This window comes from Rhinolophus sinicus, linkage group LG02 (genome assembly GCF_036562045.2).
Source record: "Rhinolophus sinicus isolate RSC01 linkage group LG02, ASM3656204v1, whole genome shotgun sequence".
NCBI classification, from domain to species: domain Eukaryota; kingdom Metazoa; phylum Chordata; class Mammalia; order Chiroptera; family Rhinolophidae; genus Rhinolophus; species Rhinolophus sinicus.
The window spans coordinates 145143045-145161615 of NC_133752.1; the positions used below are offsets into that span (position 1 = coordinate 145143045).

General features: G+C 45.8%; 2 protein-coding genes and 2 non-coding genes across 4 annotated transcripts in view; all 4 read left to right on the plus strand.

The window, feature by feature from the left end:
* Nucleotides 1-6056: 6056 nt before the first annotated feature.
* On the plus strand, nt 6057-11749 carry ATP5F1B (ATP synthase F1 subunit beta). Its single transcript, XM_019742422.2, has 10 exons — nt 6057-6294; nt 6784-6966; nt 7209-7383; nt 7933-8054; nt 8297-8481; nt 9011-9169; nt 9260-9382; nt 10057-10269; nt 10691-10892; nt 11496-11749. Exons 1-10 carry the CDS (start codon nt 6168-6170, stop codon nt 11591-11593), a joined length of 1587 nt encoding a protein of 528 aa, XP_019597981.1. The 5' UTR covers nt 6057-6167; the 3' UTR covers nt 11594-11749.
* Nucleotides 7035-7109, plus strand: LOC141570270 (small nucleolar RNA SNORD59). The gene has a single exon (XR_012494275.1). It is a non-coding gene; the product is annotated as a small nucleolar RNA SNORD59 (small nucleolar RNA).
* Nucleotides 8141-8211, plus strand: LOC141570271 (small nucleolar RNA SNORD59). The gene has a single exon (XR_012494276.1). It is a non-coding gene; the product is annotated as a small nucleolar RNA SNORD59 (small nucleolar RNA).
* A 1503-nt stretch (nt 11750-13252) lies between the features above and the next one.
* The window catches only part of BAZ2A (bromodomain adjacent to zinc finger domain 2A), a 29754-nt gene continuing 24435 nt past the window's right edge, over nt 13253-18571 (plus strand). The window contains 1 exon segment of the mRNA XM_074325556.1: nt 13253-13445. Within this exon segment, the coding sequence (XP_074181657.1) occupies nt 13442-13445 (4 nt within the window). The 5' untranslated portion in view covers nt 13253-13441.

Consider the following 18571-nt stretch of genomic DNA (forward strand, 5'->3'; position numbering starts at 1 on the left):
AAAGTGGATCTGTAATAGAAAATTGTAGATGCACTTTTCAGCAGTTGGAAAAGAAAGTGTTGTGATTTGACTGAAATAAAACTAAATGTGTTGTCCTCCTCTAAATCTTTGAGCTTCTGCATTTTGGCAGTTTTTTTATTCCCTTCAGCTTCTGAAGTATATTTGTCATAGCGAACTGCTTCATATTTCAGCACTTTCTAATGTCAGACATTAAGGACCTGTGTTACAGGCAGTGTTAATGGCTGGGGATACAAAGATTAATCCTTCAGGTAATTGCTGTGCTAAAGGAGCTCACAGGCTAGTTGGGGGGACAAACATTGGACAAAATTTGGTAGTGGGAAGTACAGTAATAAATGTGCGTAGGGTATTATGGGGATTTAGAAGGGAAAACCTTTTTTCTTTCCCATTAGTTATATGACTGTTCAGAATGATGTTCAAAACCACATCCTTGAAATGCTACAACTAGAAAATCTTCCTAATTTTTCAGGGGCCCTGGGCATAACAACATTTGATATTCAGCTCTGTTATGTTACAGAAGTAACTTGGGTTCTAGTCCTGTTAAGGGAATGCAATTTCCTCAAAGCCCTAGTTTTTTTTCCACATTGGGAGGTATGTTTGAACTTCTGTACTTTTAAAAAATTATTTTAAACTTGGTCTCCTTTCTTTGAAGCATGCCAATGGTATCAGTTATGACTGATTAAGTAGTATAGTTTTTAGCTTCATGCAGAAACTTGAATAACTCAAAAACCGTTCTGTTTTTAGTTTTATTCTCTTGAAAAACTGTTTTGGGGGCCGGGGATCAAACCATTTTATTGAGGGGCTTTAAGGGAGGATCGAAGGGCTGGGTAACAATGAGATCCCACATCCTTCTCCAAGTTGGGATTGTCCAGTTTTATAGTCGCTGAAAACTGAAAAAACTTTTTGTACCATGTTTCCCCGAAAGTAAGACCTAGCGGGATGTCCCCCATCAGCTCTAATGCATGCGTCTTTTGGATTAATTTTTGCTCCAAAAGAGGCATTAGAGCTGATGATCGATCCGGCTAGGTCTTATTTTCGGGGAAACAGTTCGAGTGAGACCTGGAAAGCTGCTTCCACTACAACTAAGTTTCCATGGGAAGTATACCTTTCCCTCAACCATTCTCAGAACTAATTAGCCTCTTGGCTCCTTTCCTATGGCTCATCTTGAACCCAGTGGTTCAAGATGAGCCATAGGAAAGGAGCCAAGATCATGGGGCTCTGATAATGTGGATTCATAAGTCCCAACCCTGAGAGAGGCTTTTCAGTAGATGCATTTGGAGCTCAGGAATTTGCGATTTAATTGATGTTTATCTCTGAAGTGTGGTCCCCAGACTAGCAGCCATCAATCCCACCTATGAACTTCCTAGAAATATAAATTCCAGGGCCCCAAACAGCTCTACTCAATCAGAAACTCGAGGGTGGAGTCCACTCATGTTTTAAGCCCTCTGGGAATTTGATGCATGCCAAAGTTTGATAACCACTGTTTCAGATCTAAAATACAGATTCTGAATCAGTCCGTCTTCAGATACCAGTTCTGCCCTTTGTGATGAAGGAAATCTATCCATTGTCTGATAAAGTAGCTACTGGCCACATAAGAGCTGTTGAGGAGGCCAGCCCGATGGCTCAGGCGGTTAGAGCTCCATGCTCCTAACTCCGAAGGCTGCCGGTTCGATTCCCATATGGGCCAGTGGGCTCTCAACCACAAGGTTGCCAGTTCAATTCCTCGAGTCCCACAAGGTGTGGTGGGCAGCGCCCCCTGCAACTAAAAAAATTGAACAGGGCACCTTGAGCTGAGCTGCCACTGAGCTCCCGGATGGCTCGGTTGTTTGGAGCGTGTCCTCTCAACCACAGGTTGCTGGTTCGACTCCCACGAGGGATGGTGGGCTGCGACCCCTGCAACTAACAAGGGCAACTGGACGTGGAGCTGAGCTGTGCCCTCCACAACTAAGACTGAAAGGACAACAACTTGACTTAGAAAAAAAAGTCCTGGAAGTACACACTGTCCCCCAATAAAGTCCTGTTCTCCTTCCCCAATAAACTCTTACCAAAAAAAAAGCTGTTGATCTGAAATGTGGGTAGAGCAACTAACAGAAACTGAATTTTGATTCAGTTTTACGAAATTGAAATAACTTCATCCGGCTAGTGATTACCCTAGTGGGTAAGTGGACAGGCAGATTTCCATGATTCTGATGCAGGTGGTTCCTGGCTCACTCATGGGGGGGGGGGGGGGAGTTCATTAATCAAATTCTTACCTAATGATGGGAAAGCCAAGCATGATACAAAATCTAGACGCTACAAAGGAGAAGTTAACAAATCTGACACTAAACATTACATAGATCAAAAGATACCATTAGGTTTAAAAGATAACGTGACAAGAAAATATTAACATGTTTTAAAAGCATTTGAAGAGCACTTAATCACTGACAAGCCAATAGTGGGGGAAAAAGAAGCGAAAGGTAAGGACAGGAATTCACTGAAGAAATACAAATGACCGATAAACATGAAAGTATTCCATCTTAGAAATTAGGGAAATGCAAATTCATTCAATGAAGTGATTTCATTCATTTAATACTGTCCACATTTTTAAAAAAGGTTTTGGCAAGGATTCTGGGGACCTGGTAAATTAGCAAGATGGTTTTAGAAGGCCATTTGGCAGAATCTCATTTAAATGAACAATTTTAAGCCAACATTTTATTTCTAGGAATATAAAAAAAGTACTAGATGATGTACACAATTATGTGTACAAGATCTTTTTTCATTCAGTATTGCATGTAAAAACCATTTGGCACTGTCGAAATAACCATTAAATAAGTTATTACACATTCTATGGCATAATGTGTAATCATGATCAGTAAACTTTAGTAAATGTGCTGATGGTACAGTTCTCCAAAACAGAAGATTTGTAAGGTGCTTCCATTGAGGTTTTTCTTTTCCTTTTTTTTAAGTTTTTAATGAGTTTGAGCCCAAACTGATGACAGATGCCTGGTAGCAAGATCTCAGATGCTCCCCCCTGAGGTTTTTAAAAAACAGGAATGTACATTATATGTACATGGAGTGGATAGAAAGTGAATGGGATATATGCAAAATGTCTTTTAGTGGTTGTTTCTGGGAAGTGGGGTGAGATTTTGGGGGTAGTGGTGAAAGGACTTATTCTAATCGTTTATACCTAGAATATTGTGTAAAGAAAATGTGGTCTGATAAGAATATCGGATCTCGGAGGTAGAAATTTTCAGGGTGATAAAAGTTGGGAATGACGGGGGAGTAGGATGCTTAAGTGAAACGTGAATGTGAAACTCACCGGAATTGAAAAGATTAAAGAACTCTGGTTAGAGTATTGAATGGATTATTTTTATGGAATTTGAAATGACCCAAGATGATTGTCAGAAAATGTAGAGACAAAAACATGACCATAGTGTTGGAAGAATGTGGAGCCACGACCACTGTGGATGGCAGTAATTAAGGAGTTGGTAGAAAATGCAACTTGCACTTTAAGATTAAAATTGATACGGTTTTCAGTCATAAATTATAGGGTCAGTGATTTAGAATTAACTTCAAGTAAGAAACCAGGTTAGTCCTTATGGTTCCTATTGTCCTGTGAAAAGTAACTTGTATTTTACATGAAATATTACCTGGGTATCTGGGAATCAGGAAATACGAAGTAGGACCAAAACATGTTAGAACTCTAGACATTATTCAGAAAGACTGTTAAGGCCTATTTCAACTCAAGCTAATCAAGTTTATATACTTTTATTTTAGACAGTGTTACTTACAAATTTGGGTTATCTGATTTCAGAAGAGGAGGAAAGGAGAATGCTGAGGGCAAACATTGACAGCAAATGAGTTACAAAAATAGTAAATTCACAAACTTGAACATGACAGAGAATAATAGCTCTACAAATCCACCTAATTAACATTGAAAGCACTTAGCTTTGCAGTTTGATACAAAGATTTAATAATCCAAATCTCCAAGAAAAAGTTAAAATTACTTGATAATCTAAGAGGACAAAGAAATGTGTAATTTCAAAAAGTGATGTGCTTCAGTGAAACCTGGAAATTTATGTGAAAATCTTTACTTTGACACCAGGATTAAGTGAAGTGTCAATTTAAGAGTGTTTGATGGTTAATAAAATTTTGGCCAAGATCAAAACCAGTGATACAAAACCAAAGGATCTTACCACTAAATCAATAGTAAAAATACTAGCTAACAAATAACAGTGCTATGTGCTAGGCCTGGTTCTAAATGCTTCTTTCATATATTAATCTACTTAATTCTCAAAACAACCTTATGAGATTATCCCCATTTTATTATTTATTTCATAGAGGAGGAAAGTGATGTACAGAGATTTTAAGTAACTTGCCCAATGACATCTAGTAAGTGGCAAAAAACAATATTTTAACCCAGTCTGGTTCCTCGCCTATCTACGGAAGTTTCATCTCTAATAGTTGAGGGAAGCAAGTGAAATATCTAGGTCCCTATTAACTGGCATGCTGCCCAGCATAATGGAAAAAGCACAGATTGCAAATTAAAAAAAAAATGTATATCTGATGTTAACCAATGCAGCCTGTTAAAATTAACCTTTGACCTGCTTCACCATGGAATGAATTCCTCGTTGCCAAACTCAACTGATTCTTTTCAGTTCTTATTTTACGTGTTTATGTGATTGATACTATTGATCACTTTCTCCTTAACATTCTTTCCTTGATTCTTTTTCTTTCTTTTTTCTTGATTCTTAACACCAAGTTCTTCGGTCCTCTTCTTAGTCCTCTGCTGCTTTCTTTGCTGGTTCATTTTTCTTTGCTCCATGTTGCTGTTTTCTTGGGTTCTTTTCCTCTTACTAGGCAAGAATATAGGCACTTCAAATTTAACATTCTCTTCTCTCCCTGTTTTTTCTTTTAAATCCTTGGCTAGCTCTACACTCCCCTAAACAAGAATCTTTCATGATCATGCAGAAAAATGAGAACTAATGTGGGCTGGTGGGAGAAAGTCTGGGGAGGTAGCGCCATGATGAACTACTCCAAATAGATGTTCTAACAATTAAGGGTCTCCCCCATCCTGCCCACAAATAGCTTTGAATAAAGTCAACACTACAGAAAAAGATGTCGTTTATTCTATGATTTTCCATACTCCGAACACTTTCACACACCTACCTCTGCCCAGCCTCCACTCCCATCCAAAGCCCTGAGACCTGGCTGTTGTGTCTCTGTTCTCATCTCTTTACCCTCTCCTTTTTTCCCGTCCTCACCTGCATTTCCACAAAAGGTAAATACTATTTCATGCAAATGTGTGCTTGGAATATCCTTCCTATTTACCCTAGGAATTTCTACTCCCGTTTCACAACAGGTCTATCAGCCTCCTCCACTTTGAGGCAATTTCTCTACATCTCTAGGTGATTCGAATTTATCTCCTCCTTCCCTCATCTACTTTACCCTATACTAACCAGGACCCACTACACTTTATTGCATTGTTTCCTCGTCTGTTTTTCTTAAAAGGGAGGTCCTAAATCTTATTTATCTTTGTCTTAATGCCTAGTACACATCTGTTAAATGACTGGTGACATTAGTTTCTTTCATTGTACAGCTTTAAGTGATAATGATTCGGTCTGGATTCCTGACCTGCAGCGCTGTCTGTAAGCTTTCAATCTCACGACTGCAAAAGAAAAACCGTGTTTTTACTCTAGAGAAGGCTGCGGACTTCGCCAAGGTCACCGTCAGTGGTGCTTCACGACGCTACCACTTGCTAACGCCCGCCCCTGAGACTGTCACCAAGCTCAAGGTCCTATCTGAGGAGAGAGCCCAAGGACAGCCAGACAGCCCACGTGCTTCCCAACAGGAACTCAAACCCTTTTCCTAAACGTAGTTCCGCCAAGTACTGTCTCCAACTGACATCCCTGTTGTCCAATTATGTTTCGAGGCTCTGAGGGTTGCACCTAGCTTAATAATGTCCAATAAGAAAAAGGAATTTGGATTAGCACCATTTTGACCAATGGTTGAGAAGATGGGAGATTATTAACCCATAGGAGCAGCGCTAAGAATGATGAGCAGAAAACTCATCCAATGGACGTGCCTACTGCAGAGTAGGTCTCGCCCCATCTGCCGGGGAGTTGGCGGCCGCTAGGGCTGCTGCGTTCAGTCTGCACCCGGGCTCCGCCATGTTGGGTATTGTGGGTCGTGTGGCCGCAGCCTCGGCCTCCGGGGCCTTGCGCGGACTCAGCTCTTCAACGCCGATACCCCAAGCTCAGCTTTTACTGCGGGCTGCCCCGGCTGCGCTCCAGCCTGGTAAGTGCTTTTTTCTAGGAGCCAGGTTCGTTTCTGCCGCTCCATGACCTTGAGGTGGGGGCCGATTGTCGCTCCGGCCTAAGGTATCTCTGGTGCTAGTAGGCCGCCAGGGCCAGCGCCCTGCCCTCTAACGGCTGCAGAACGAGAATAGTTCACCCACGGAAGCTTTCCTCAATCTCATTCCGTCTCATTTTGGAAAAGGGGGGTGCAGTGTGACAGAAAAGTGCGGACAGGTGCAGTGACCTTCCCATCGAAGGGGGGGGGGTCACCATGCTCTCAAATGATGGGATTTCGTGCATGAGAATGGGAAGATTGTGCAGGCGCTTTCTCGGTTCCTGCGCGGCCCTCTCTCTCTGGCTGGACACGCCTTCCCTACAAGCGGAAGGAGGCCGGGCCTGGGCTGAATTCACCAGTCCTTATGGGTTAAGTCGGAGTTTCCGATGACCTTTAACTCATGACCCCAGCTCCTTTATCGCTTTTGTCTGTTAGCCAGAGAGTATGCGGCCCAAACATCTCCTTCGCCAAAGGCAGGCGCCGCCACTGGGCGCATCGTGGCAGTCATCGGTGCAGTGGTGGACGTCCAGTTCGATGAAGGACTGCCACCCATCCTAAATGCCCTGGAAGTGCAAGGCAGGGAGACCAGGCTGGTTTTGGAGGTGGCCCAGCATTTAGGTAAGTAGAATTTGTTAGGAATAGTAAAGAGCTTGTGTAGCCTAAATATCCCCCAACCAGGCTGTCTTCCTTCTGTGATGATTTTATCAAAATGACTTTCGTTCTTCTGAGTTTGCTGAAGCCGCATTTAGGTACTGAGAAGGAATCTTGGTTGACTTAAGTGTTTCATGCCACCTACACTTCGGTAAATATCATGAAGTCAGCTTGGCTTTATGTGTCACTGAAATGCCTTTATGTGACAGGTGAAAGCACAGTAAGGACCATTGCCATGGATGGTACAGAAGGCTTGGTTAGAGGCCAGAAAGTCTTGGATTCTGGTGCACCAATCAAAATTCCTGTTGGTCCTGAGACCTTGGGCAGAATTATGAATGTCATTGGAGAACCTATTGATGAGAGAGGCCCCATTAAAACCAAACAGTAAGTGTTCCTCTTGCTGCATCTACACACAAAAGGAACTGCTTTTTCTTGCAGTGTTATATGTTAAGGCGACACCTTTTAGTACAGCAGAATTTTCTGGAAGAGAATACTCAAAATGCTGATATATTCAATTATTAAAACCACACAGTGCAGTTTCTTCTGAAGAAACTTAAAGATGCAGAAATTCTGATTGTGAAAGATCTGCTACTTAGAACCCAAGTTGATTATTATTTGAGTTTTAATTCCATAATCATCAACTGTGGGGTTTCCAGAACTTGCAGATCTTGTATTTATTATTGCTATGTGAAGACGTTACTGAGTCAGTAAAAGCAAAATGTTTGTGCCAGTTAAAAATGTCAGGGAATGGGATTATTGCTTCCCGAGATAATGAAATCCCCTTTGTTGCAGAATGTTTGGCTAGATGCCAGAGGACAACTTGTTTAGAATGTTATATAAGAGAAGATGAGACTATGAGTAAAGGGTTAGACTTGAGAATTGAAAGGAACCTTTTTAACAAGATGAGTAGACACTGATCTTCTGCCTTTGCAGATTTGCTCCTATTCATGCTGAGGCTCCTGAATTCATGGAGATGAGTGTTGAGCAAGAAATTCTGGTTACTGGTATCAAAGTTGTGGATCTTCTGGCTCCCTATGCCAAGGGTGGCAAAATTGGTATGTTAATAGTGGGTACATATTTTCCAAACCTAATGTGGGAACTAAAAATCCTACCATGTTATGAGTAGGTACTGAGCTCTATCCCTCGCTGATGAGTAGCTTCTGACTTTCGTTCTTCTGAGTTTGCTGAAGCCAGATGCCATTCCTGAAAAGGGAAAAGATGGAAAGAAACTTTTTTTTAAGTTTGCTTACTTGGGATCACAGAACTCTTAACTGTTTTTTTTCTCCACCTCTCCCAGGGCTCTTTGGAGGTGCTGGAGTGGGGAAGACTGTACTGATTATGGAGTTAATCAACAATGTCGCCAAAGCCCATGGTGGTTACTCTGTGTTTGCTGGTGTCGGTGAGAGAACCCGGGAGGGCAATGACTTATATCATGAAATGATTGAGTCTGGTGTTATCAACTTAAAAGATGCTACCTCCAAGGTGAGCACTGAACTGATGGTTGTCCACATAGTAGGTATGCCAGGAAATTGTTGCAGTTGACTGCATTGCTAGCTGAAGCCATAGTTTGTTTTTTTGTTTTAGTGTCCCAGGACATACAAAGGAAATTCCTGTCAGTCTTTCCCCCCCAATTTCTAATACACTAATGCACATTTTCTTTCCTCTGACATTAGATTACATTTCCAGACATGGTAGACAGTCCCATCATTTGAAAGCTAATTTTGGGAAGAGTTGGAGGTGGTTCATATGTCTCAGATAACCCTATTTTGTGCCTTTCACTTAGAGTTTATTTCCTTCCCATTACCTTAGTAATTTATAGAATTTTACCTCAGTAATACAACGAATTATCTCTTGTGTTGTTTTGAACTGTATCTCTAACGGGGAAATGAAATTTGCAAACAAAAATGTTAACATCTAAGGAGGGTTTTTTTCAGTTTTGCTCATTGGGGGTCCTTGGGTATGTGGCTTCCATACTCCTGCCAGGTTTTCTCATTGTGCACGATGACTGCAGGTCGCACTGGTGTACGGCCAAATGAATGAACCACCTGGTGCTCGTGCCCGAGTAGCTCTGACTGGACTGACTGTGGCTGAATACTTCAGAGACCAAGAAGGTCAGGATGTACTGCTGTTTATCGATAACATCTTTCGCTTCACTCAGGCTGGCTCAGAGGTAAGAGAAAGCTTGAGAGGACCTGGTTCATTTGACCAGATGAGGCTAAACACCTAAGACCTTTTGCACATACTTGTTTTTTCTTTTTAGGTGTCTGCTTTATTGGGCAGAATCCCCTCTGCTGTGGGCTATCAACCTACCCTGGCCACTGACATGGGTACCATGCAGGAAAGAATCACCACCACCAAGAAGGGATCTATCACCTCTGTACAGGTAAGAACAACTAAATGGCAGAAGGTCTAATTTGTATAAAGGCATGTACAGAGAGGTATAAAACCAAGTTACATCTCAAAAGGCTTTTAACTGGGTATATAAGCTCCCTGAAATAATGGGTAAAATTTTGTGTGTGCATGCTAAAAGGTCAAACATTCATCTAAAATAATTGAAGGTATACTTGTAAATGCAGATCACAAACTACTGGTTTCCAGCCTGAGGGAAATCAGGAGCTACATGGAAATCGAGCGTTAAATATGTATTGCACTAACCTGCAAATTTTTGAACATTTATGGATGGTATATATAGTAAAATTATCTAAAAAGGTGTCTAAATTTTGTAGCAACTTGCATGATTCATTATCCTAGTGAACTATTGTAGTATGATACGAGGTTTTTTGTTTTTAACGCTAAAAGTGGGTATCACTACAATAGAATTAAAATGTGGAATGAAGAACAAAAGGAGTGACAATGAAAATTCTTTCACCACAGCTTGGAGGGACCAAATAATCTATAAACTCACTCAGCAGCTATTAGGGCTGGTTAGAAGGTTCTTGAGGTAGACTTTGAATGCTAAGATCTAGTGAGATAATGAGGAGAGGTCAGAAAGGGGGGTGGCTTAAGTAGGATTACTTGGTTTCCTGTTGCTCCCCATGGATTCTTGACTCATTGTAGGCTATCTATGTGCCCGCTGATGACTTGACTGACCCTGCCCCTGCCACTACCTTTGCCCATTTGGATGCTACCACTGTGTTGTCCCGTGCTATTGCTGAATTGGGCATCTATCCAGCTGTGGATCCTCTAGACTCCACCTCTCGCATCATGGATCCCAACATTGTTGGTGCTGAGCATTATGATGTTGCCCGTGGGGTACAAAAGATCCTACAGGTATGTGTTATTGGCAGGTGAGATTAGTGTCTGTAAAATCCTGCAGAGGGAATTTGGGGATTATATTAGGACCAGATCTTTCCTAATCACTTGTGTGGTTTGCTTTGGAGCAAGGAAAGATGAGACCAGCAGTTGTGAGTGAGGTCTCTTGCGTTTCCAGGTACTTGGTCTTTGGAATCCAATTTTATTTAACAGCACCAGACTCGTAGGGAGAAGAAACTGATCTTAATTGAGGGCCTCGTGATCATCCGAATATGTAACCTTCCCCCCACTAACTTGTTTCACTTATAAAGTGAGATAAAGTGCTAAAATGCTTTCTACAAAGCTCGGTGTGACTGTAAGGTGATACTAACCCTTAGTTTTGTGTCCAAATTAAAGGAATATGAATATTTACTCAGGGCTCTCTTATTTTTTCTCATAGGACTACAAATCTCTCCAGGACATCATTGCCATCCTGGGTATGGATGAACTTTCTGAGGAAGACAAGTTGACTGTGTCCCGTGCACGGAAAATACAGCGTTTCTTGTCTCAGCCATTCCAGGTTGCTGAGGTCTTCACAGGTCATATGGGAAAGCTGGTACCCCTAAAGGAGACCATCAAAGGATTCCAGCAGATTTTGGCAGGTGAGATTGAGTATAAAGCTGAATATAAAATGGCAGAGAAGCTTAAATCTCTTGAATGCTTGCTGTGCTATGTTCCCATTCTAGCAGCCCTCAAGCAATATATAATTGTGCCTAATAACATAATTTTTTAAATAAAAAGTGAGATAGTTCCCCATCAGTTTTCTTTGGAAATACTCTATTCTGAGAGTGACATATGTATTACTTGATTCTTGTCAGCCAATGCTTAACTGCTTTCAGTGCTAGCTACTCTTCTAAGTGAATTACAAGCTCCTTAAAAGGAAGGCATTATCATCTTGTTTCACAAATTGGGGGACTTGAAGCACAGAAAAGTTTAAAATAACCATTCCCAGTATCACACAGCCAAAGTAAAGTAGAGAGCAAGTATTTGGACCCAGGTTATGTGGCTCTGGGCCACTTGTTCTTAACCCATACTGTATCGTGTCTTGTAAACTGGATTTATGAAGGAAATTTGTTAAGATTTCTTAGATGATGTGAATTCATCACATTCTGACTGGTATTCTCAAGTAGTAAGGTATGTACACCCTGTAGAAAGTTGATAGCCCTCCACTTCTCAACCAGTTGGGTTTTTTTTCCCCCATATAGGTGAATATGACCATCTCCCAGAACAGGCCTTCTATATGGTGGGACCCATTGAAGAAGCTGTGGCAAAAGCTGATAAACTGGCTGAAGAGCATTCATGAGGGGATCCCAGCACTCATCCCTCCAAGCAGTCCCTCTCCGTGTCCCTAATCCAAAAATCTGTTTTCTCTGTAGGGCATATGAGAGCCTTGATTGAAGACATTCTGTTCTGTGTGAAGAGTATTTAAGGTTTCCAATAAAATGTACATCCCTCAGAATCTGTCTGTTTTTCTTGGTCCTAACAACACAGCCAATACTGAAGTTTTTACCAGTAATTTTAGAGTGGCCCAAGAAACAGCACAGGGTAGGCCACATGTTTGAAATAGGTCATCAAAAAAGAAAGGCCATTGTTTTGCATTGATGGACAACTGTGGGTCTTATTAGAAGAGCACATTGGGGAAAATGGATTGGGTTTAGAAAGGGGCGGTTCTAAGACAAGGCAGGGGGTAATCAGTGAATGAAATGAATTTTTAGGAAGTGATGCATGTTGTGAAGGATTACTACTGATCTCTGCAAAAATTGAGTCAAAAGGGTGCCCTCTGTCTTTACATTTTTTCCAGAAAGTATTCTGTCTCCTGATTTATATTTTGGGCAAGCCTAGACTTGTATGTTTGTGATTGAGGCAATGAAGGGTATAAAATGCCACGAGGCCTATCCTGAACTCGGCTAAGGTCGCTTACCAAAGTTGAGGAAAGACTGTTAATGGGAATAGCAATTTTCAGGGTTGCTGGACTTGGGTGTCTGAACTATAATAATGGAATTAGGTCATTTCCCCGTCGTTTTAGCCCACTAAAAGGTGCAGAGTTAGAAAGAGTACTCAAACAGTACACCCGTTTCGCTTTAAAACAAGTGCCTATTACACTGCAAGGTCAGATTTGGTGTCTGAAGTTTTCTAGGTCCAGACCCATCTCCCACTTCCCTCTGGTGGTAGAACTGGAGACTGCAAGAACTGATCTCACCATTTTAAAATCCATGAAGGCCATTTGCTGGGATGTTGTTCTTAGCTAATGACTGTTTACAAACCAGCTGGGGCTTTTGTCCAGAGGAGTCTGCATCTATAAGCTCCACCCCTGAGGCATTCAAGTTGGGCAGAAGCAGGGCGGGGACAAACATCCCAATTCAGAGGCCCCTGGGGGCTGAAGGTTGGGGAGGGGCCTTGGGAGAGGCGCCAAGGGTGGAGTAGGGGCCTCTAAGTTTCCTCCCATCTGCCTATGACGTCCTTGGCACCAGTCTCTCCTATGTCGGGATCTGGACGAAAGGTGGAGCCCCTGAGCCGTCTGTGCCCGGTAGTTTGCTCCCAGAAAAACCTGGATTTGGGGAAATGCTGAGTTTTGAAGGTGAGGGCACTTCCTCTAGGTCCTGACTCTGGAGTAAGAAGCAGGTTCAGAAGCCCCAAGGGCATGGGCCAGCCCTTTCTGCTTTTGTTATCCCATGTTACCCAGATGCAGACCTGGGAACTGTGATCCTAAAGGTCGATTGTATTCCTCCAACCCCGCCTCTCAGACATTTACGTCTCTCAGCATTTATCGAGAATCTTCTCCCTCTTACTAGCTGTAACTATTTATTTCCTTCCCCTTTTACCACTCTCTTCTACCACGCCACTGGAGTGTCAATACAGATCTAACCTTCCTCCATATTTCTCCTGGTTCTGCCCTGTCCTCGCCTCCTCCCTCTCCACCCAGAGAAAGCCCCGCCCTTCCCTCCTCCCTCTCCACCCCAGTCTGTCACACAGGGACATCACCCTACAGCAGTTCAGGCTGTGGTTCGCAGGAAGCATACATTGGCTTTTTGATTCGTGCTAGTTCCCAGCTCACAATTTGGGAGGATCTAACGCCAGCCTTCACTTGAAGGGGGAACCAAGGACAGTGAGTAGCTGGGTGGTCCCAGCCCTGGAGCTCTGCCAACCTGACATGGGTAAGTTTGAGGACCAGCCCCCGGGAAGGCCTGAGGGATGCCTGCCTCCCTCCCTGGCTGACTCAGCAGGGGTGGGGCCTAACCTTTGCTCTTTTGGGGGGTGAAGGAGGGGAAAAGAGATTATAGGGGTACAGGGCTCAGCCCGTGAGGCTCCCGACCTAAGGATCATGAGCATTGGCAAGATCTAGCTCCAAGGAAGAGCCTGAGAGTCAGCACCTAAGGTCGCGGCTCTTCCCCAACTCACACACCCCCCCACCCCCTCGCTCCTCATTTAAGCTGCTGAGACTCAAGTAACATTTTACAGTACTCATTGTTGGCCTTCCCCCTAAAAGTAAAGCCCACTTTCGGTCGGCGTTGGAGGGTTTTTACGGTGCCTTTCCTCCTATTTTCTCCCAGGCCTTTTAAGTCCCTGTCTTCTCTCCTCCCCCACCGTGACCCACAACCAGGTGGGGGCTGCACTGAGCAGCTGCTTCCTGTTGCCCCAGAGGTTGCTGCAAGGGTGGTGGTGGTTGGGGGGGAAAAACTGAACCTGAATAAAGCTGCTTCTCACGGTCCCACATCAGCCTCACTAGGGCTGCTATTGGAGGCCCCCCCATGCTCCAGTCACTGAGAACACCGAGAGGCAGGATTGAGGTTGAAAGGCCTAGGAGGTCTTTGCCCTCGTGGCTTCCTGATTCCACAGGCTTTTAAACTTGCGCAGTGTCGAGGGAAGGAGACTGTCGGGCCTTTCCACAGCTGCACGGATGGGGCCTCAGGAGCTGAAACTCAGGGAACCTGTTCACCTAGTAGGGCCCCTGTGCGTTACCCCAAGCCGGCTCGGCCTTGAATTCCTTCTCCGGCATCTCCCAGTCCTCCTTGGAGTCCTTGTGACCTCACTGCCTTCCCGGACCCGCTTTGTGAAAAGATCTTTGCCGGTGCCCCTGGAGCGCAGGCGGAGCCCTCCCAAGTTCTCATGTTGGGACCCACCACCATCCCCCACTTCACCGCAGAAGTTTCTGTCTCTTCCTGGGATCTGTTCTCTTCCTCCATCTGGGATCCTTCCTGGTTCTGGCCCCTAGGAGACGCCACCCGCTTTCCCCTCCCCCAGCGGATTCTTCGCGACAGCCCTACCCAAACGCTCTTTACCCGCGTCGCTCCTGCCCCTTTAAGTGCTATCCTCTCACCCCCTCCGCCCGCTCCACTGCCGCGGGCCCAGGGCTGGGGGAGGAGGCGTCGCCGCCGCCCGGCTCGGCCACCTGCGCCGCCGCCGCCGCCGCCGCCGCCGCCGCCGCCGCCCGGCCCCGCTCCAGGTGAGGCCCGGAACCCACGTCCGGTCCCGGAGTCCCCGGGCGGTCCGCCCCCGCCTACCCCTGCCTCCTTATCCTCGCTCCCCGAGACCCAGGATCTGACCCTCCCCCTGCGGGAGCTGCCCTTCTCTCTCTCCCCCGCACTATCTACTCGTCCATTTCTCCCCTGTCCTCTGCGACCGGAATCCCGAGGCTTCTCACGCCAATGGGCCATCCTCTCCCTGGTACCCCTCCAATTCTGGACCCAGGATCCCCCTTCCCCCGCTCCTTCCTTGCCAGAAAAATCTCCCGCGGTCTGGGTTTCGCCTCCTCCCCTCTACACCAGCGCTTTCCCACGCCATCCTAACCTCCAATGGGAAGGAGAATAACCGCCACCCCAACTCCTCGCCTTCCCCATAATAAGGGAGGTTGCGCGGCGGGTGGGGGGGCTTAGCATAGACTATAGTCACTTTCTGGCCATGCTCCATTTAGTCCTTCAAGTTCAACTAAGTCATATTTAAAGCTCTTCTGCAGCCATCACACCACACCACCTCTCCTCGAGTTTGGGGGTTCAACCTCAGCACCTACCAACCAGCGTAGGTGGAAAAGGCCCTCTTCTTGGGCCTGGAGAGGGCCAGTCCAGCCTCGGAACGCTCCTACCCCTGAGTCAGGGAATTGGGGTGGGGCGCACCCAGAATCTCTGGGCTTAAGGGGCAGTTGGGGTGATAGTGGGTGAGGGGCTGGGACTCAGGGTGTTGGGGTGGTGGGCAAGGCGAGGGAAGCCCAGCCTTCTCTATTTAGATGCAAAGGCAGTCCCCACCCATAAAGAAATTAGGGCTTTCTCCATCCTTCCTGAGACCACCATGGAGAAACTCACTGCTAAGTTTGAAACAGGGTTGTGCAGAATCTGAGCGGGCACAAATCAATTTGGAGAGAAGAAGAGGGGTTATGGTCCTTTTGATGTGTTAATAGGAGAATCTAGCCATCCAGAAATATAGATGGGGAGGAGATTGCACCAAACTGGATTGATTGGTAGGGGGACAAGTTAAAATGGTTACAGGGTTAGGGGCCATCTCCCTACTAGACCCTATTAACATTGTGAATCATTCAGACAGTGAGGGCAAGGGAGGTCTTTAATAATTATCCTACCTCTATTGGGGAATTCCTCCTCCCTCCAAATCCACCTGCACCTTCAGCTCTGACCCTTCTCATCTTGTACTCTCACCTCCACCTCCAGAAATGAGGAGACAAGGTGTGTGGATTTGCTTCACACTCTTCTGAGTAATGTTCCTTGGGCTGAGAGGGAGCTGGAGGCAGGGAGAGGGTGGTCAGCAGTGATGTCTGGGTTTAAATTCCAGGAGTATCTGGAGGGGGCAAAGGAGGAAGGTAGAGGGATGCAAATGAATCCTCTTCTCGCTCCCTTTCTCTTTTCCCCCTCCCAGCCCCAGCCATCTGCCTCCAGAGTGGAGCCAGGCACTGTGGCAGCTGACCCCAGAGTCAGGGTGGTGCAGGAGGAACACAGGGAGGGTGAGAAAGGGGGAGCAGGTGCTCCCCCCTTCTCTTCATTACCGGTCCACTGGCCTGGCTTGAGAGAGGGTCAGAGTATTCCCTAGGGACCCTTCTCATGAATTGCTAGGGGAAAAAATGACCATTTACCCCTTCCCCTTTCTAGTAGCTTCCTAGAGGGAGATGGGGTGTGTGATTGGCTACATCTGATGGGATTGTGGAATGTTTGGGGACATATGGGGTCAGTCTGCCCTCTGTCGTCTGCATGGGGGGAGATGCACAGCTGCTGCCTGAGGTGGCTTCTGGCAAGACGTAAACACCCAGCTGTTGGGCATATTGACATCCCACCCTCATCCTTTCTCAAAGAGCAAGCAAGATCTCTGATTAGATGCGATGAGGAGTAGTCACATTCAGGGGAAAAGGTGATTGTAGTCTTTCTGCATCAGATTGGAAACATAGATCCTGCCCCACTTTCTTTCCTAATCCCAGGTGGCACTCTCCTATTCAGCACCCCTCTTCCCAACCGCTCTTGGCTAGGGTAGTGCTAGGGGTTGCCCTGGAGACTAGGCCTGGGGCTCGGAAGAGGTGGGGGCAGTCAGTGGGGCGCACAGGAGTAACCGGCTCTTCCGGAGCGCAGTGGAGCCAGTGGGTGGGTGTGTGTGGGTGTGTAGTGGTGGGGGAAGGGGCGTGGCTACACCCGTCTGACTGGCGCAGGCTCCTCCCCTGCCTCAAGTCTCCGGCTGGCTTGCCTTATGATTGGGAGCGGGAGGTAGGAAGATTCTCCCTCATCCGCCCTGGAAAAAGAAAGAGGAAAAAAAAGATACCAGCTTTCTCCCTCGACCCTTTAGCAAGCCAGTACCATGCCTTGAGCTCTCATCTTCGCCTACCTTTATTTTTATTTTGGGGATTCGGGGTGGTGGTGGCGGGCATTCCTTAGCATAAGTTTACTGGATCCCCGCTTTCTCCAGAAGGAAGGACCCCTCTCCCCTGAGTGTGACCCCTATTTACGCAGGGACTTGAGGTCAGAGGCTGTTGGAGGGTCTTTATTTTTTTCTTTAACGTGACCTATAAACCTGCTACTTAGGGAGAACAGAAGGGTTTTGATTTCTACCTGTCTACTCCCTTCCCCCTGGTAGTCTGCTTATCTCAGGAGAGGGAGAGAAACCCTCCCAAACCCTCTTAGACTCCTCTCTCTCTCTGGCCCACACACTTTTGAGACTTTGCTGAAGCTCACTTCCTTCTTAGCCTCTCTGAGCCGTTTGTAGTGGAGAGTAGAGTCTCCATAACTCAGGAAGAGCCCACTCTGTGGAGTAAGGAAATCCAATCTGGACTGATGCGTTTGCCCATGCCCTGTCCTCACCCACTTTTCAGATCTCCTTCCTCTCCAGACCACCAGAGGAAAAGGTATTTCTTGACCCCTCAACCTGCCAGAGGTTCAACATCCTCCCCATATTCCTCTTCCAGAATATTCAGCCTGAGTTTTGCAGTTTAGGCAATTGTTTGTAACACTGCATCTAATTGAATTGAATGGGAATTACTTTGAAGCCTGCAAAGCCTGTTGAGTTGCACAGAAAGGAAACCTGGCTTCTAGTCACATTTCATCTACTGTTTGATCTTGAACAGGTTGATTAACCTCCCTGGGCCTTAATTTTTTTTTAATCTGCCAAACGAGAAGATTGAACTAGAAATTCTCTAATTTCTAACAGCATATATGACCTGTTCCCCATCCTGGGGCCCTGCAATAGACATGTTAAATAGCCAAATTCTTGTCCTGTGCTAGACTTTTCTCATCAAGTTTCACACAGTTATAGAGCCCTATCAGAAAAAGCACTGGAACTGTAGAATAGGTGGACATTTGGGGCATCTTAATTGCTGGTTAGTTTTCCTGCTCATCCCCTGCTTCTCTGACCAGGTGTAGGCTTAGACTCAGGTCTTCCCTGTCTGGTCCCATAGCCGAGCTTCCTTTTCCTACGCACAGGAATCTTCCCGACCCCCATGGCCTTGCAGATGTCGCCAGGAAAGTGGTGATCCAGGCAGGACCGGCTGCCCCTACGAGACAGAGGTAAGTGGGCAGCAGACGCAGCAAGTTCTTGCCTTACTCCACCTCTACCAGGACTGAACTTTGCTGACTAACCTTTCCGCTTCTACACTTCCACTTTTCCACTACCCCGCCTGGGAAATAACTGCCCCCGAAATTCTCTCTCACCGTCCCCCCCCCCACCCCGTTAGGGGAGTAGCACATGCCTTGGTCCTAGAAATGTGGTCTTTTGGTTAACCTTGGGACCATGGCACGCCTTTCAGTTTGTTCAGTGTGCAGCGGGACTAGCCCTGAGACGCAGTGCAGAGGGAGCTGCC

Excerpts from the sequence above, each read along its gene's own strand:
- ATP5F1B (XM_019742422.2), top strand. The coding sequence starts at position 6,168 with ATGTTGGGTATTGTGGGTCGTGTGGCCGCAGCCTCGGCCTCCGGGGCC. Across the intron at positions 8,055-8,296 it reads TGCCAAGGGTGGCAAAATTG|GGCTCTTTGGAGGTGCTGGA; the intron begins GTATGTTAATAG and ends CACCTCTCCCAG. Across the intron at positions 9,170-9,259 it reads TCACTCAGGCTGGCTCAGAG|GTGTCTGCTTTATTGGGCAG; the intron begins GTAAGAGAAAGC and ends TTTTCTTTTTAG.